This window comes from Schistocerca americana, chromosome 2 (genome assembly GCF_021461395.2).
Source record: "Schistocerca americana isolate TAMUIC-IGC-003095 chromosome 2, iqSchAmer2.1, whole genome shotgun sequence".
In the NCBI taxonomy this organism is placed as follows: domain Eukaryota; kingdom Metazoa; phylum Arthropoda; class Insecta; order Orthoptera; family Acrididae; genus Schistocerca; species Schistocerca americana.
The window spans coordinates 471,420,123-471,435,745 of NC_060120.1; the positions used below are offsets into that span (position 1 = coordinate 471,420,123).

At 42.9% G+C, this 15,623-nt stretch overlaps 1 protein-coding gene across 1 annotated transcript in view; it reads right to left on the reverse strand.

The window, feature by feature from the left end:
• Nucleotides 1–10,376, reverse strand: part of LOC124593733 (lysosomal acid glucosylceramidase-like) — a 152,182-nt gene extending 141,806 nt beyond the window's left edge. Inside the window, exon 1 of the mRNA XM_047132063.1 lies at nt 10,228–10,376. Within this exon, the coding sequence (XP_046988019.1) occupies nt 10,228–10,279 (52 nt within the window). The 5' untranslated portion in view covers nt 10,280–10,376. The remainder of the gene's footprint in view (nt 1–10,227) is intronic.
• Between the last annotated feature and the right edge of the window lie 5,247 nt (nt 10,377–15,623).

Consider the following 15,623-nt stretch of genomic DNA (forward strand, 5'->3'; position numbering starts at 1 on the left):
GAATTTTCAAAAGGATCTCTGTTATGTCCTCAAGTAATATTTCGTCGTCTTCTGTTTCTCTTTCTGCCTCTTCCTTTTCACGCTTCTTCTTTTCATCATCGTATTTCTGCACCCAGTCTTTGGTTGAAATGCCTTTCATTTCAGCCAAGCCCTTTTCAAAGTGGTTGTCTTCACCAAATGTCATGCTTCCATCACGATGCAAGAGCAGTCTTTTAAATTCAATTTTTCGTGATGAGTCACAATGCCTTCTTCGTTTCAATTTTCTGTCAAGAGTTTCCTCAACAGTTGTCTTCTGTAATGTCGCTTCATAGCTTGGACAACCAGTTGGTTCACTGGCTGCAGCGGACTCGTTGCGTTTAGCGGCAGGAAGAGTGTTTTAAAATGTATATCTTCTCTGTCACGAAGGCTTTCTTTGGGGTAGGAGGGTGCACTATCCAAAATTAACATCAACTTACTGTCATCTTTCCCCGTGGCCTTTTGGTATTTTTTTTTTTTTTACTTCAGGTATGAAAACTGAATCGTACCATACGCTAAGCAAAGTAGTAGTAATCCAGGCTTTTGATTTATTCTTGTAAAAGATGGAAAGTTTTTTCACATTTTTGAAGCACCGCGGGTTTTTCGATTTTCTTATCAACAGAAGGGGTGTTTTCTTTAGTTTCTCATACACTTAGTACAGGTTATAACGATAACATGGTCTTTAGTAAATGCCCAGGAGCACTAGCTTCCCCTTTAGAAGCTAAAAATGTTTCACGTAAAGCCTTCAAAATTAGGTCTGTCTCATCTGCGTCGTGTAAAAATTCAGAATCGCACGTTTCTGCTTAAGTTTTGAATTTTTCAATAAAATTTTCTGCTGCTTTTGAATCTGCTGATAGTTTTTTGCCACTTTAACCCAAGTCATGAATAGCATGCTTTGCCTTGAAATTTTGTAGACAGCCACTGTTTGCTTTACATGAAGACAAACTGTCGATTTTCTCGGCTAAAATTTTTGCTTTTTCACAAACAACCACTCAGGCCTTGGTCTAATTTGTTCGAGGCCTTACTTTGTCTGCTAACGATAAGACAACGCGTTTCCTTTTAGAAGACGTATGCCGCACAGCGCACAGTCAATTAAAACGCGCAAGCAGAACAAAAGACACGGAAGACGAAACGTAATAGCGACACGACACGACACAGACTGACGCAGTCCTCACTGAATGCCGGACACCACAGTCACAACAATGCGCGTATTGCGGGTACGGCAATGCGTGTACTGTGTTAATTGTTCACAAGAAGATTTTGTCTTTTATAGATTAGCTGTGAACTGATTTTAAAGCGATAAAGAAACGTACAGTGTCTGTGTACTGTAATAACTATCTAACAAACCCAACAATTAGTTATACAGTACAAATTTCTTTTGTCTCAAAGCCGGGAAAGAGGATAGTTAGATATAAAGAAATTGTTGTACGGAACTTGTAAAACAACGTTCAGTGTCAGCGTCAACACAACCTATGACCCGCTTATGCAAAGTTTTCATGATCACGAGAGACACACAACACCGAGTCCCCTTGCCGGGAATCGAACCCTGACCCCTTGCATGGCAGGTGGAAACGCTACCTCTACGCTACGGAGGCGGACTTAGCATTCATGATTAACGGTACCTTAGGAGTTCTGTTTTGATCAGATGACTGTAGTTGCCGGAACTACGCTATAGAAAGGAAATGTAGGTAGTGAGGAGCGGGAGTTATAATTACGACGATAAATAATCATTCACACTATCGTCATTTACTATGAATATGAATACTTTTACTCTCGCAGCGTATACACAACGCGTATAGCATACAGCGCTACTACAGAGATCTGACGTGGCAAAGTTGCTGTTGTTCTTGCTGCGGTAGGGCAGCGATATTATTGGGGGCAGAGCCGGCGGTTCTACGTCCCCACATAAACATAAGAAGTGATGTCGATGGTTATATTCACAAAATGCACTGATGTGCAAAACTTAAGGACGAAAGTAACTAACGCATAATGGGTTGCTGCCAAGTAACGTAACTTGATGAAACTTGGGCCACGCATAGAAAGAACTGCTAGAGTGTAGTTCAGAAGATAATTGAAAGAAGTATGCAGTGAGACGAACAGAAATGACATTTGTGTTCAAAGATAATAATTACACTTAAGTCACAGTAATCTATGATGGTCCCCTGCACATTACTGAAGGCGTTACTAGATTCTTAACACTCGTAAAACCAACGCGTTTTCCATAACGCGCATTACCAAGGGCAGGGGGCCCTTTACATCCACTCTATAAAAATCTTAAAACGCCGCTTCCGTTAATTCGTTCATTTTGTAGACTTACATTAACAACATACTTTTTAAAAAGGCTATGATGTGTAAGTAGTGCCCAGATACTGAAAATATTGTTTATCACATTATTTGCAACATCAACGCTCTTTCAAATGCAAATTTCGTTAATTGTTGTTGACCACATTTAATCACAACATACTTTCCAAAGAAATGTTGATGTGTAACGGTCCTGAACCTAAAAATACTGAATATGACATTCAATGGGGAAAGGGACGTTTGTTATTAAGACTTAATTTTTTGGGTTAAATTTAACTGAAACATCTAAAACATTACTTAAATCTGGTAGAAGATTTCCAATTTTGAAACATAAGAAAAGTTGTAGATTACAATATTTTCAAAAGGTGGGCATAAAGTACCCCTCCTCCGCCTCCCACTTGGTATTGCGAAGATTAATCACCAAGGGCTGCAATGCATATTGCAAAATTTGCTCCCGTGCTGGTGACGAAGGTGGCAATGGTTTCTTGCGGTCGCGCAGTATCAACCACAAAAAATGAAGCCATGGCCGAATGCACCCCCGAAAAGACGCGCAAGAGAAAGGAGTACGATGTTAAACAAAACTGACCGGCTAGTGTACCGTGCTGAAAGATTTGGAGGTCAATAGCCCCATGTGATATTCTGCCTCCCCATAGCGTAACACATGAACCATCAAAACGATCATGTTCAACTGTATTCCTTGGTGCTTCAAATAGCCTCATATGGCGAGAGGCGTAAGCTCTAAAGTATCTTGGACTAACAATCGTCCGGCGACTGACATGGAAACCTCATCTACTAGTGTTCATCAGAGACAAGGATATTCTCAGAGGTACCCCAAGGGAAGTGTGACAGAACTGCTATTTCCAGAATGAGATTTTCACTCTGCAGCGGAGTGTGCGCTGATATGAAACTGCTATTGTTTTCTGGTTACATAAAAGACCTGGTGGAAACGGTGGGCAGCATTTCGCGGTTGTCCCCTATGATGTTGTGGTGTACAGGAAGGTGTCCATGTTGAGTGGCTGTAGGAGGATACAGTATGACTCAGAAAAAATTTTTAACTTGGTGTATTGAATGACACATAGCTCTAAATGTAGAAAACTGTAAGTTAATCCGGAATTAATAGGAATAACAAACCCTTAACGTTCGAATACAGCATTAGTAGTGTCATGCTTGACACAATCACGTCGTTTAAATGTCTGGACGTAACGTAGCAAAGTGGTATGAGATGTAAAGAGCATATGAGGATTGTTGTAGGGAAGGCGAATGATAGATTCGGTTTATTGGGAGAATTTTTGGGAAGTGTGCTTCATCTGTAAAGGAGTCCGCATATAAGAAGCTAGTGCTACCTGGTCGTGAGTACTACCCGAGTGTTTAAGATCCATAACAGGTCGGATTAAACTAAATCGAACCAATTCAGAGGTAGACTACTAGGTTTCTTACCGGTGGGTTCCAGCAGCAAGCAAGTGTTGCGGAAATGCTTCGGGAATTCAAATAGGAATTCCTGGAGGGAAGGGGGCGTGCCTTTCGATGAATACTAATGAGAAAATTTAGAGAACACACATCTGAAGTTGACTGCAGAACGGTTGTACTGCCGCCAACATACGTTTTGCGTAAGGACGAGGAAGAGAAGATACAAGAAATTTGGGCTCATACAGTGGCATATACACTCCTGGAAATTGAAATAAGAACACCGTGAATTCATTGTCCCAGGAAGGGGAAACTTTATTGACACATTCCTGGGGTCAGATACATCACATGATCACACTGACAGAACCACAGGCACATAGACACAGGCAACAGAGCATGCACAATGTCGGCACTAGTACAGTGTATATCCACCTTTCGCAGCAATGCAGGCTGCTATTCTCCCATGGAGACGATCGTAGAGATGCTGGATGTAGTCCTGTGGAACGGCTTGCCATGCCATTTCCACCTGGCGCCTCAGTTGGACCAGCGTTCGTGCTGGACGTGCAGACCGCGTGAGACGACGCTTCATCCAGTCCCAAACATGCTCAATGGGGGACAGATCCGGAGATCTTGCTGGCCAGGGTAGTTGACTTACACCTTCTAGAGCACGTTGGGTGGCACGGGATACACGCGGACGTGCATTGTCCTGTTGGAACAGCAAGTTCCCTTGCCGGTCTAGGAATGGTAGAACGATGGGTTCGATGACGGTTTGGATGTACCGTGCACTATTCAGTGTCCCCTCGACGATCACCAGTGGTGTACGGCCAGTGTAGGAGATCGCTCCCCACACCATGATGCCGGGTGTTGGCCCTGTGTGCCTCGGTTGTATGCAGTCCTGATTGTGGCGCTCACCTGCACGGCGCCAAACACGCATACGACCATCATTGGCACCAAGGCAGAAGCGACTCTCATCGCTGAAGACGACACGTCTCCATTCGTCCCTCCATTCACGCCTGTCGCGACACCACTGGAGGCGGGCTGCACGATGTTGGGGCGTGAGCGGAAGACGGCCTAACGGTGTGCGGGACCGTAGCCCAGCTTCATGGAGACGGTTGCGAATGGTCCTCGCCGATACCCCAGGAGCAACAGTGTCCCTAATTTGCTGGGAAGTGGCGATGCGGTCCCCTACGGCACTGCGTAGGATCCTACGGTCTTGGCGTGCATCCGTGCGTCGCTGCGGTCCGGTCCCAGGTCGACGGGCACGTGCACCTTCCGCCGACCACTGGCGACAACATCGATGTACTGTGGAGACCTCACGCCCCACGTCTTGAGCAATTCGGCGGTATGTCCACCCGGCCTCCCGCATGCTCACTATACGCCCTCGCTCAAAGTCCGTCAACTGCACATACGGTTCACGTCCACGCTGTCGCGGCATGCTACCAGTGTTAAAGACTGCGATGGAGCTCCGTATGCCACGGCAAACTGGCTGACACTGACGGCGGCGGTGCACAAATGCTGCGCAGCTAGCGCCATTCGACGGCCAACACCGCGGTTCCTGGTGTGTCCGCTGTGCCGTGCGTGTGATCATTGCTTGTACAGCCCTCTCGCAGTGTCCGGAGCAAGTATGGTGGGTCTGACACACTGGTGTCAATGTGTTCTTTTTTCCATTTCCAGGAGTGTAGATAGTCGCTTTCGCCTCGCTCTATTTCCGAGTGGAACAGGAAAGTGAAGCAAGCCATACTGTAGCTTTCGGAGTACGTATGTAGATCTCGATGTAGAACAGAAAGATCACAATAGACAAAAATTACTAACTGCTCGTATTTTGGGGTTGCACCTTTCCAACATACCTACAAAAACTTGATCCCACAGATTCTGTCCTACGAAAACGTTGCTTGGACATCTGCCTACCTAAGTTATATGTCTCTCCATATCCTTGCACGTGAAGCACTCCGGCTCGCTATCCGCATTCATTTACCTTCGAACACATGAGTCCTTTACCATCCCATCAAAGTCCCACCTCTCTTCACTTACAATTAACATTCCCTAACAACCTACACCATCTGCAAACTCGGCTCCGATAACCTATTATTTCCCCTCTATTTTCCAACCCTAGCAAGCTACCGACACATTCCGCCAACTCTCCACCTGCACACCGTCAACGAAATTTCTACCGTCTCCCTCTCCCAGACTAAGAACTCCAACCCACGTTTACCCATCCTTCCAACTATAAATCCATGTCAGCCATTCTACCTCATCAGGGGTCCCTTCTCCTACTCTACCCAGATTTCCCTACCCATTTTTCTGTATCCCATTCCTTCTCTGGTCCCCTTCTCGCCTTAAAATTGTGGCCTTACTGACACCCACAACTGCTTATCCCTTCCTGCCTCCCAAAGTTGACTCCTGGTCCATCGACACCACACATCAGTCCTCCACCTTTACACCCCCCGCACCCTCCTACCCTCCTCAATCCCCAACCTTTGCCCTACAGCAACAACGACAGGGCAGTTCCTTCCTGTTTAAGTAACAGTGAACTGCATCTTTTTCAGAGTAGTGTTTTACATCATTTTTTCGATGTATACTTATTGTTTTCAGTTTTACCTTTTGTTTTTCCTCTTTTAAATTACAAATGAAGAAAGTCAAGTTTCGTATATATAAAACTTTCAATGATTTCACCTGTAAAATTTTTTAATTCGCTTGTAAATATCTCACATTTATATTAGTATTTTTCGTCTCGGTTAGTTTTACTTGTCCATGGTCTGAAGAGTGGGATGAATGAACCGCTGACAGCCTCCCACGCCCCATTACCCCTCCATCCCTCCCCCTCACCCACAGAGGGGGAGGGCGATGAAATAACTAACAGGGATAATGTCCACTTCAATACTTATACTATTCATTTCGACTAGATCATCTACTTTACTCCATGTACTCGTAAACAAATAGTCTGTTACATAAACTACCCCTTCATTACTTTTTCTTTGCGACATATTGGCACGGAATTAAATTAAAAATCCTGATTCTGACCAAGATTTCTGAAAGGTTTGCATTGGTTGTCCGATCTGGAACGAACTTTGACTACCGCCTGGACGTGCGACGTTCATAGAACATTTGGAGAGTGCAAATTGCAAACTTGGCGACTTCATAGTTCTATTCATTCATCAATCATATTTTTACATGTTATCCATCGCAAAATGTAGAGCTTTGAGGAAGAATAAGTCTTTACAGTAGCCCTTTATTAACGTCATGGTTTCTAACATCATTACACGTCACTGCTTTCAGGAGTTATACGAAATCCTGTTGCCTTGTGCATAGCTAGGTAGTATTTATGTGGATTTTCGAAAGAAATAGAGCCTCTCGTGTTTAATTGGTACTTTAGACGTTAGGGGACAGGATTGCCTCATAGAAGATGTCTTGATCTAGGTCGTACTATATCACGAATAGAAATACAGGTTGTTATACAAATAACTCATGAGACACCGTATCCATAATGCTTTTAACTTGACATGCGACTGGCATTCGTCGTGGCGTAGATATGTAGAGGTTTTAAATTGTTTTGACGAAAGCATGCAGAAAAATAATGCCTCCTAATCTTTTATGTGAAAATTCATAAAGCATCTTTAAATGAAACAAATGTTGCTAACATTCTACGTCCTATTCATGTCTACGCATTTATTTCCCAATATAGTCACCTCGGCGACGAACACATTTCTCCCAACGAAATACCAGTTTATTGATGCCGTCACTGTAAAATTTTCGACTATGCTGACCTCCGCTTGCACCGCTTCACCTCTATCAAAGTGAAGTCCTCGAAGGTGCTCTATAAGTTCTGTAAACAAATGAAAATCGGATGGAGCCAAGGTGGGACTGTATGGAGGATGACCGATGACGGCGAAGCCACGGCGTCGGACTGTAGCAGATGTAGCAACGCTCGTGTGTGAATTGGCATTGTCATGCTGAAGGATAGGGTGACCCATGTGTGGACGAACTCTTCGAATTTGAAATTCGATTACACATCCACACAGTTGCTTTACATACGGCCATGTTTCACGCCTCAATTCGGAGCCCTCTAGCGGCAGATGGCTGCAATTTGCGTCAGCGGAGCGGAACAGTCGAATACATCACAATCATGGCATGTAATACCTCAGCCGATACTGAAAACAGAGTAGACCATTCAGAGGTACTACTTTACAGCACTCCTTCGTAGATAGCGATCACTTGAGGAACATTAGACAGCCATCCTAAAGTATTTCAAGACTTTCCCAACGACAACAGAATGAAGGTACCTTATTTCTAAAGTGAGAACGGTGCTGCGATCAGCTGTTGTGAAACGTTTAACGCTCGTTCAGTACAGTTTCTAGGTGGTATGCATTTAAATTAAGTGGGTGAAGCGGAATGGTCGCCAAGTCAGCTCATATGTAAGGCGGTTTGGAAAACCGTTTAAAACAAGTGGGCACATAATTGACGCATTGATGTATTGCTCTCATATTCCTCAGGATACAACTTGCCCACAAAAATTTGATTGACATTCAGTATCGGTGTCACGCAGTTATTGTCCTATTACATAAGTGGTGTGCCTGACGATTTAAAAAAAGTTGTGTAAGGTCATACAGAGGACATCATGGTAGATCATCATGATAACTGATAACAGCAGCCAGTAGTGGCCTAATGATTTTAAGGAAAAAGTTTGCAACTTGTTATTATCAAACAGGAACAACAGGAGTAGTAGTAGTGGTAACAGTACCGCAGTAGTTTTATTCATCCGTGGATAATTTTTAGGAAGCTATTGGTATAACAGTTTAAAAGCAACCGACAGTTTTGGTTTGACAAGGATGCCACATGTAGTCGGCTGTGGTCTTATAATAGGAACCATCCGAGCATTTGCCTGAAGTGATTTTGCCAAAACAAAAAATTAAAAGACATTTAATGGAGAATAGAAATACGCCTATCGATAAAATGAAAACGCAATACTGCGCAGAATAACGATCCACACTGAAAATTTGATATAATAAGCAACCGACTTTTCGTTAGGATTAAATCCTTGTAGGCTACATCAATCGAGATGAATACGAAAAATACGAAACGCATGAAATCTCACTAAGAAAAAGACAACAGGTTAACAGGTATGTCTGTTGCCTCGTGCTACGCATTATCAATTCATTTGCACATGACCTTTTAGGGCATTGCGACCTCGTTCTGCCTATATCTACACGTACTATGCAATCTATATTGAGACCCGAATACAGCCCATCTTCTACAACCACTCAGCATCCTTAAGTATTCGAAAGATCTGTCGATCCACTTATGTTACCGCGGTTATTGTGGCTGATGATCTCTCTCCCACCAAGAGATTTGACACAGAGGCTATAAACACACATTACCGATGGTCACATTGATTTAGATTTTCTGCTGCCTCTGAAAACCACTTCCGTCAACTGATGGGAGTGCTCCACTGCAAAATCCAGGGCAGACTTCATTCGCCATTGTTGTCGGTTGTGGCTTTTGTGATCTCTACAAACGTTAATTTAGCAGCAAATTCCTAAATGTCTTTAATCCACTAATACGGAGTAAAGAGTATCCTTCTACAGGCTAAACCTGTTGAATCTCATACGTGCTTTAAACCACAATATACAAGTATATCTTTGCTACTCGTGGCTAAGATTAATACCAAGTGCACAATACATTTGATTCATTTATCTGATAAACACATGACGCGTAACTGTGATATCTGTTTACACATTGCGTGTAGAAATCGACAGGCCTCACAATTACGCAACTGCACAGACACATACTAAAATCATACTAGGTAATGGTTCCTTCAGTGTGTTAACGAAAACAAAATTACTTGTGTAAAAGGAAATCTGACGACATTCAAAGAGGCGAGGGGTGCCAGCTATCCGTCTGAAGGTACGGGGTGAAAACCTTAGGACTGCCTTATAGTGGAGGAGATGGACAGGGAATTAAGTTTGCAGGGCGAATTTTCACTTTGTAGCGGAGTCTGCGCAGATCTGAAACTTCCTGGAAGATTAAAATTGTGTGCTGCACCGGAACTACAAACTGGTATCTTTGTCTTTCACGACGAAGTTGTCCACCAATTGAGAATTCAAGCACGTTTCACGACCGGCCCTCACAGCTTTGGACAGTAGAAGCTGTGAAGGCGGCCTTGAGTCGTGCTTGGATGGCTCAGTTGGTAGAGCACTTGTTCGCGAAATGCAAAGGTTTGAACACGTTCGAGTCCTCGTCCGACGTAAAGTTTTAATCTGCCACGAAGTTTGAAATTACTTTATTTTAACGGAACAAACCGGCGACCCCTTACTTCAGAGAATGTTTTGAACTAGTTACGCGAATGAAAAATGATAAATTGTTTGACCGATAAAGAAAGCGATAGATCTGCAAACACAGGTGTGGTGTCGTATCGGCAATGAGATGCTACGAGTCGCTCTTTAGCGCACAAATTTGATGCCTCAGAACGGTTCGTTTCAGCGGACTGTCTCGCTCATTGGCACCACTTACCGACGTTCAGAGCCACCAGTAAGACTGCGGCCGTCAGAAGAGCGGCCGCCATGCTGCCGTGTTATTGCGATCCCAGAGCCGTCCGCCACACTCGCTGACCGCTGATGCACTACGGCCGGTAAGCGAGAGCGCCTCGACATAGAACCGTAAGTACAAGGTTAACGGCTCGCTGACAAATGACGTACATGACAAACGCGGAAAAATCACGCCAACAACTGGTGGTTAGGCACTAACAAGTATGAAAGGGAGATATTCTTGCGATAAACTTGAAGGTCATTCCTAGATTAAGCTTTTTTCACGTGAAATATTTCACCTTGTTGCCTCGCATTAGCGGCCAAATTCTTTTCCTATTTCTAACCGCCATATAATTACGTGGCAGTCCGTATCTGTCAAAGTACATATACAAAGAAGTGAAATTTTGCTCTGGATATACTCTTAAGCCCAACGATCAGCTATATGGGGATAAGCAGTCGCTAAACAAACGTTTGGAATTTCTATAGGAAAGATATCTGAATGCTCCATTGTAAAGAATCCATGTTGTCAGTCAGCCAGTCATGTACTGTATCGGTATGTTTACCGTGCGACGTGGTGCCGTATTCAGACGCAGAACTTTTACTCGGGAGTGCAAGCTAAGGTTCCCGTTGGTTCCTTTGAAATAGCAGGGTCAATTTCTCTCCCCATTCTTTCCCATTCCGCGCTTGTTTTCCGACTCTGATAGCGTCGTCATCGATGAGACGTTAAACTCTGATGTTCCACCCTTCTTCCTTTGGAGCGTGATTCATACATCATGTTACTTTACAAAGACAGACTTGAACTGATGGGTATAGCCATAAAGTAAAAATAATAGCAATACACAGAAGAACAAACAAGCGAAAATCGTCACAGAGCACTTACTGGTTTGTACCACAGTCTAATATAACAGTCGCGACACTCACTGCTGTAAAAGTTGTTGCCGTTTGACAGATGGAGCGACACTAGCGCTCCAAGCGGTAGGTAAGGTGAACGTCAGACGCGTCGTAAGCATAATGTTTGTTTACATCCATTTCCTACGTAATTTCCGCATTATTTGAGTTATTTTCTTGCCTCCAAGGGTTTGTGTGGTATCAGAAGGCATATATGTTTCTAAAAATGATTCTAAAATAAGCGCCAGCACGGACAAAAATCATGAATAGAGTGGCAAGCTACAACACATTCGTGAAGAAACACTTGTGACATTGGACAGAATTGCAGCTTACCACGTTCATATCAAAAGAATATAAACACACAGATTCACATGTCAGAAGCACAGACATGTACCTCTACTTGCAAAAACGATCAACAGCTCGTTTATCGTTCTGTAGGCCTACTGCGTTTGTTTGTCATTTTCGCCTGTTGCCACAAGTACGACCTTCATCTTTTTATTATTCTAAGTGGGACAAGCAACTGCCAAATAGTGGGAAGAATATGCTGAAAACACTATAATGAGCTGATTACACTACATTTCACGAAAAACCAAATATTTGTATAATTTTCAAACAATCTGTCAGTGAAGAAGGTGCTGACAAAATAATGTCATCACACGAAAGAAGCAAGGGAAATTAAGTGACTAACAACAGAAGTGAACGAAATACATACCAAAGAAATCAGCAGCCCAAATGAGCCAACTTCTTCAGTTTCTTATTTGCTTTCTTGTTGTTAGAAACTACGTCTTGATTCCAATATTTCAGCCTGTAAACGAGTCTCACTTTAACAAATAACTTGATTAACAGCAGTTTCGCTCGAAGTCTAGCGATTTGCACATTCTGACACTTCACACGCTTTTGCAAGACACGAACAGCTGCACTTAATTTAACCACTTCATCGTCAAAGCAGGTCTGTGTTGACGATTCACACGAATCTGGCACTGATACATGGTGAGCTGAACCAGCTGCTTCTGTGTCATAGGACTGTTTTACTGCTTTAGATTGACTGTCGAATCTTTGTGGCAGTTTCCTCTTCATCGTCAGCTGAGGTGGCTTATTTGGAATGTCAAACAGGGTGGGTACTGCATTCCACACGAGTTTGTTGTTTTCTGCGTTCATGAACTGGTTTTGTTCGAAATGTAGCGAACAAAACCTAATATTACTATACAGGTACACTGGGTCTTTCTTCATGAGGTCTTCTCGCCTGCTATTAACAAGCCATTTTCTGCTCCTAAAACGAAACATTCATCATTTATACACATATAGTTTGCAAGTGAATCCTGACGATACAGTTTAGTAACATGATGGTTATACCTCTCAGGATCCTTAGGAAACCTAAAAAAAGACAGCTTTGGTGTCTTCTTTCTGTTGTTGGTGCAATTTATTGCGCTACAAACGCTCCCGCCAGTAAAAGCCATTGTAAAAATCAAAATAAACAACCACTATTCTCCTTCACGATCGCGCCGAACTCACAGTGTAACCTACCAGCCGCTTGGGGCGCTGCTGGCGCTGTAGGCAACAAAATCGAGGCGAAGTGTCGCGACTGTTATAGTAGACTGTGGTTTGTACATCATTCTTATGTTCGGGCTGTTATTCACTACAAGAAGTTCAACTGTTTGAAGTTACGGTAGATTAACGGGGTTAACAGTGATCTGTTTATTGTGTTTCTTTTGGCATAAGACTCAGTACGGCCCGTCCAACTAGTTAGCCTGCTTAGTTGACGATAAATATCGCACAAACAGTATCTCCTTTGCTGGGATGACAACGACTTTATTCATTCATAGGTCAAGTAATACAGAACGTCTTTCAGACCCAGTATACGCAAAGACAAAATCGAGGGAGAACGATTACGACTCTTGTTAACACGTTACTAAGGACTATGCACGGGAATAGAACTGAACACAGAGTAAACATGAACATGAAAATATAAACTGTTATAAACTAATAGAAAACGGCACGGAGTTCGTAGACAAAACATAGCCCTGCTGCCGCCCGGCGCGGAACTAATTTGGCAGCGCCATATCGAACACTCACGCACTACACTGCACCGAACTGCCGGCCGCGCTTGCTACATATCTGTACATATTCAATAGTATTATTATTTCAAAGTTCGTCGCTCTTTTCTGCCCATATGTGAAAGTTAACCTCAAGAAATACTGCAGAGATTTTGAAACGGTTTTCACAAATAGATAAATTTACGAGGAATGTTTGTGTATAAAATAATAATAATGAGTGTATACTATACGTATTGTGATCTGTTCCACACTTAATTGTTTGTGTCGAGTGACATCTAGGGGCAATGATGGGAACTACGAACTGGTCGGCTACAGACGAGGGGATATCTGGCGGGAAAAGCAGTAAAGTAAGCAACGCCAGCAACTCCAGAGAGCAGCGAAGCTTGACCAGAATATATGTATCTCTATACACATATTATTCAACTCTCCCACCGCGTTTTTATGTCTGTATGTGAAGACTATACTCAGGAGCTCCTGTAGGGAATTTGATACGGTTTTTACAGATAGGTATATTCGTATTTATTTATTCATTCTTTATATGGCCTGAATAGATTAGGGCCTTAGGCTCCTGTTTTTACATATGACAAGGAACAATATACCCCAAAATATATTACATAAAACTCACAACAATAGTTATTTGCAGTGATAACAATAATAATTAAGGGCAGTAAAATGATGTTGATTAGTTCAGCACATTTGAAGCTGTGTTTAGTATTATGAGAAGTGGAACGGATAATGGAAGAGTAGAAGATTGAAATGAAAGTGACAATGAATGTTAAGAATGACCAGAATTTCAATAGAGAACTCTGTGAACAAGGGGGAGAGAAAAGTTTTGGTGGATGGAGGGTTAACAGGCGTATCCTACAGTATATGCCAGTATATGGAAGAGGGCGGTTGTGATAGAAGGTGGACCATCAACTGTCTTTGAAATGTGGAAGGAACTTAATTGCTCTGATGTATTGAGAAATACTGTTTCTAAGTCGAGACTGAGTCACGAGGAAGGTTTGTATACATAATTTACGCATGAACATAGAAATGCTTTGCAATTGCTAAATATGTATGGGAATTGGCTACACGTCCTAATCTCCTCCTTCCCCCCCTCACCCTGTCCATCTCCTCCTTCCCTCTCTTCGTCTGTCTCCTCCTCCTCCTCCCCCCCCCACTCTCTGTCCATTACCTCCACCCCTCTCTCTCTCTCTCTCTCTCTCTCTCTCTCTCTCTCTCTCTCTCTCGATCTCCTCCTCCCCCTGCCTCTATCCACCTCTCCCTCCCCCGTCCCTCTGTCCACCTCCTCCTTCCCCTTCCGTATGACGATTCCCTCCCCCTCTCTATCTCCTCTCCCCTATACCTCTTTCTGACCCTGAGCCTGTATTGTTACTGCCAATGGAACCTTGTTTGGAAATTGAAGTCACTTAAAATGAATGGGTAAATCGACTGGGATCATTCTCAAAGAGGGTGAGAGAGGCCTCTTCTGCTGTTAAATCTGTGAAAATATTAGCTTTAATGACAGTATTTAGCGTAGTTTTAATCTACGAGCAAGTAGGATTACAAAGTATTGCACGATTTATATTCTGTACTAGTATTCTAATCATAAGGCTGTAAGCCATAGATACAACTTTCTACATCTACATGTACATCCATACCCCGCAAATCAAAGTGAAGCGCATGGCAGAGAATACGTCACATTACAGTTTCTTCCCATTCCATTCACGTCTGGAGCGCGGGAAAAATGATTGTTTGAACGCCACTGTGCATGCTGTAACAATTCTGATTTTGTCCTTTCCTGTTATCTGTTGAAACCAACTGCGAGGAAGAAAACGAAATAGCACACAGCTGGGTATGCAACAATTGTTTAAAACTATATACCACATAGCCGGCCGAAGTGGCCGTGCGGTTAAAGGCGCTGCAGTCTGGAACCGCAAGACCGCTACGGTCGCAGGTTCGAATCCTGCCTCGGGCATGGATGTTTGTGATGTCCTTAGGTTAGTTAGGTTTAACTAGTTCTAAGTTCTAGGGGACTAATGACCTCAGCAGTTGAGTCCCATAGTGCTCAGAGCCATTTGAACCATTTATATACCACATCTTATGAAAGAATACATATCAGAGGAACAAGTTGTCTAACAGCTTAAATGCCCTGCTGTCGCAGTTAAAAGTGACTGTGAGAAAGAGCGTTATCTTCCTTGCAGTTGGTTTTAAAAGGTATATACCGTAGCTTATGCCTGGCTGAACGTTTATTGCCATATCATGTAAAAACTTGAAATAAATCAGTCAAAATCTTTACAAGATTTTTACTAACAATGCTTCCCCTTACATGTTATATATACCTATATTTCACATATATTAAAATATATGGCCTATGTCCATCCAAATGTTTTTTAGAGAACAGTCTAAAATCCTGAATATATTAAAGAAATATGTACCCTATGTTCATTCGAACGTT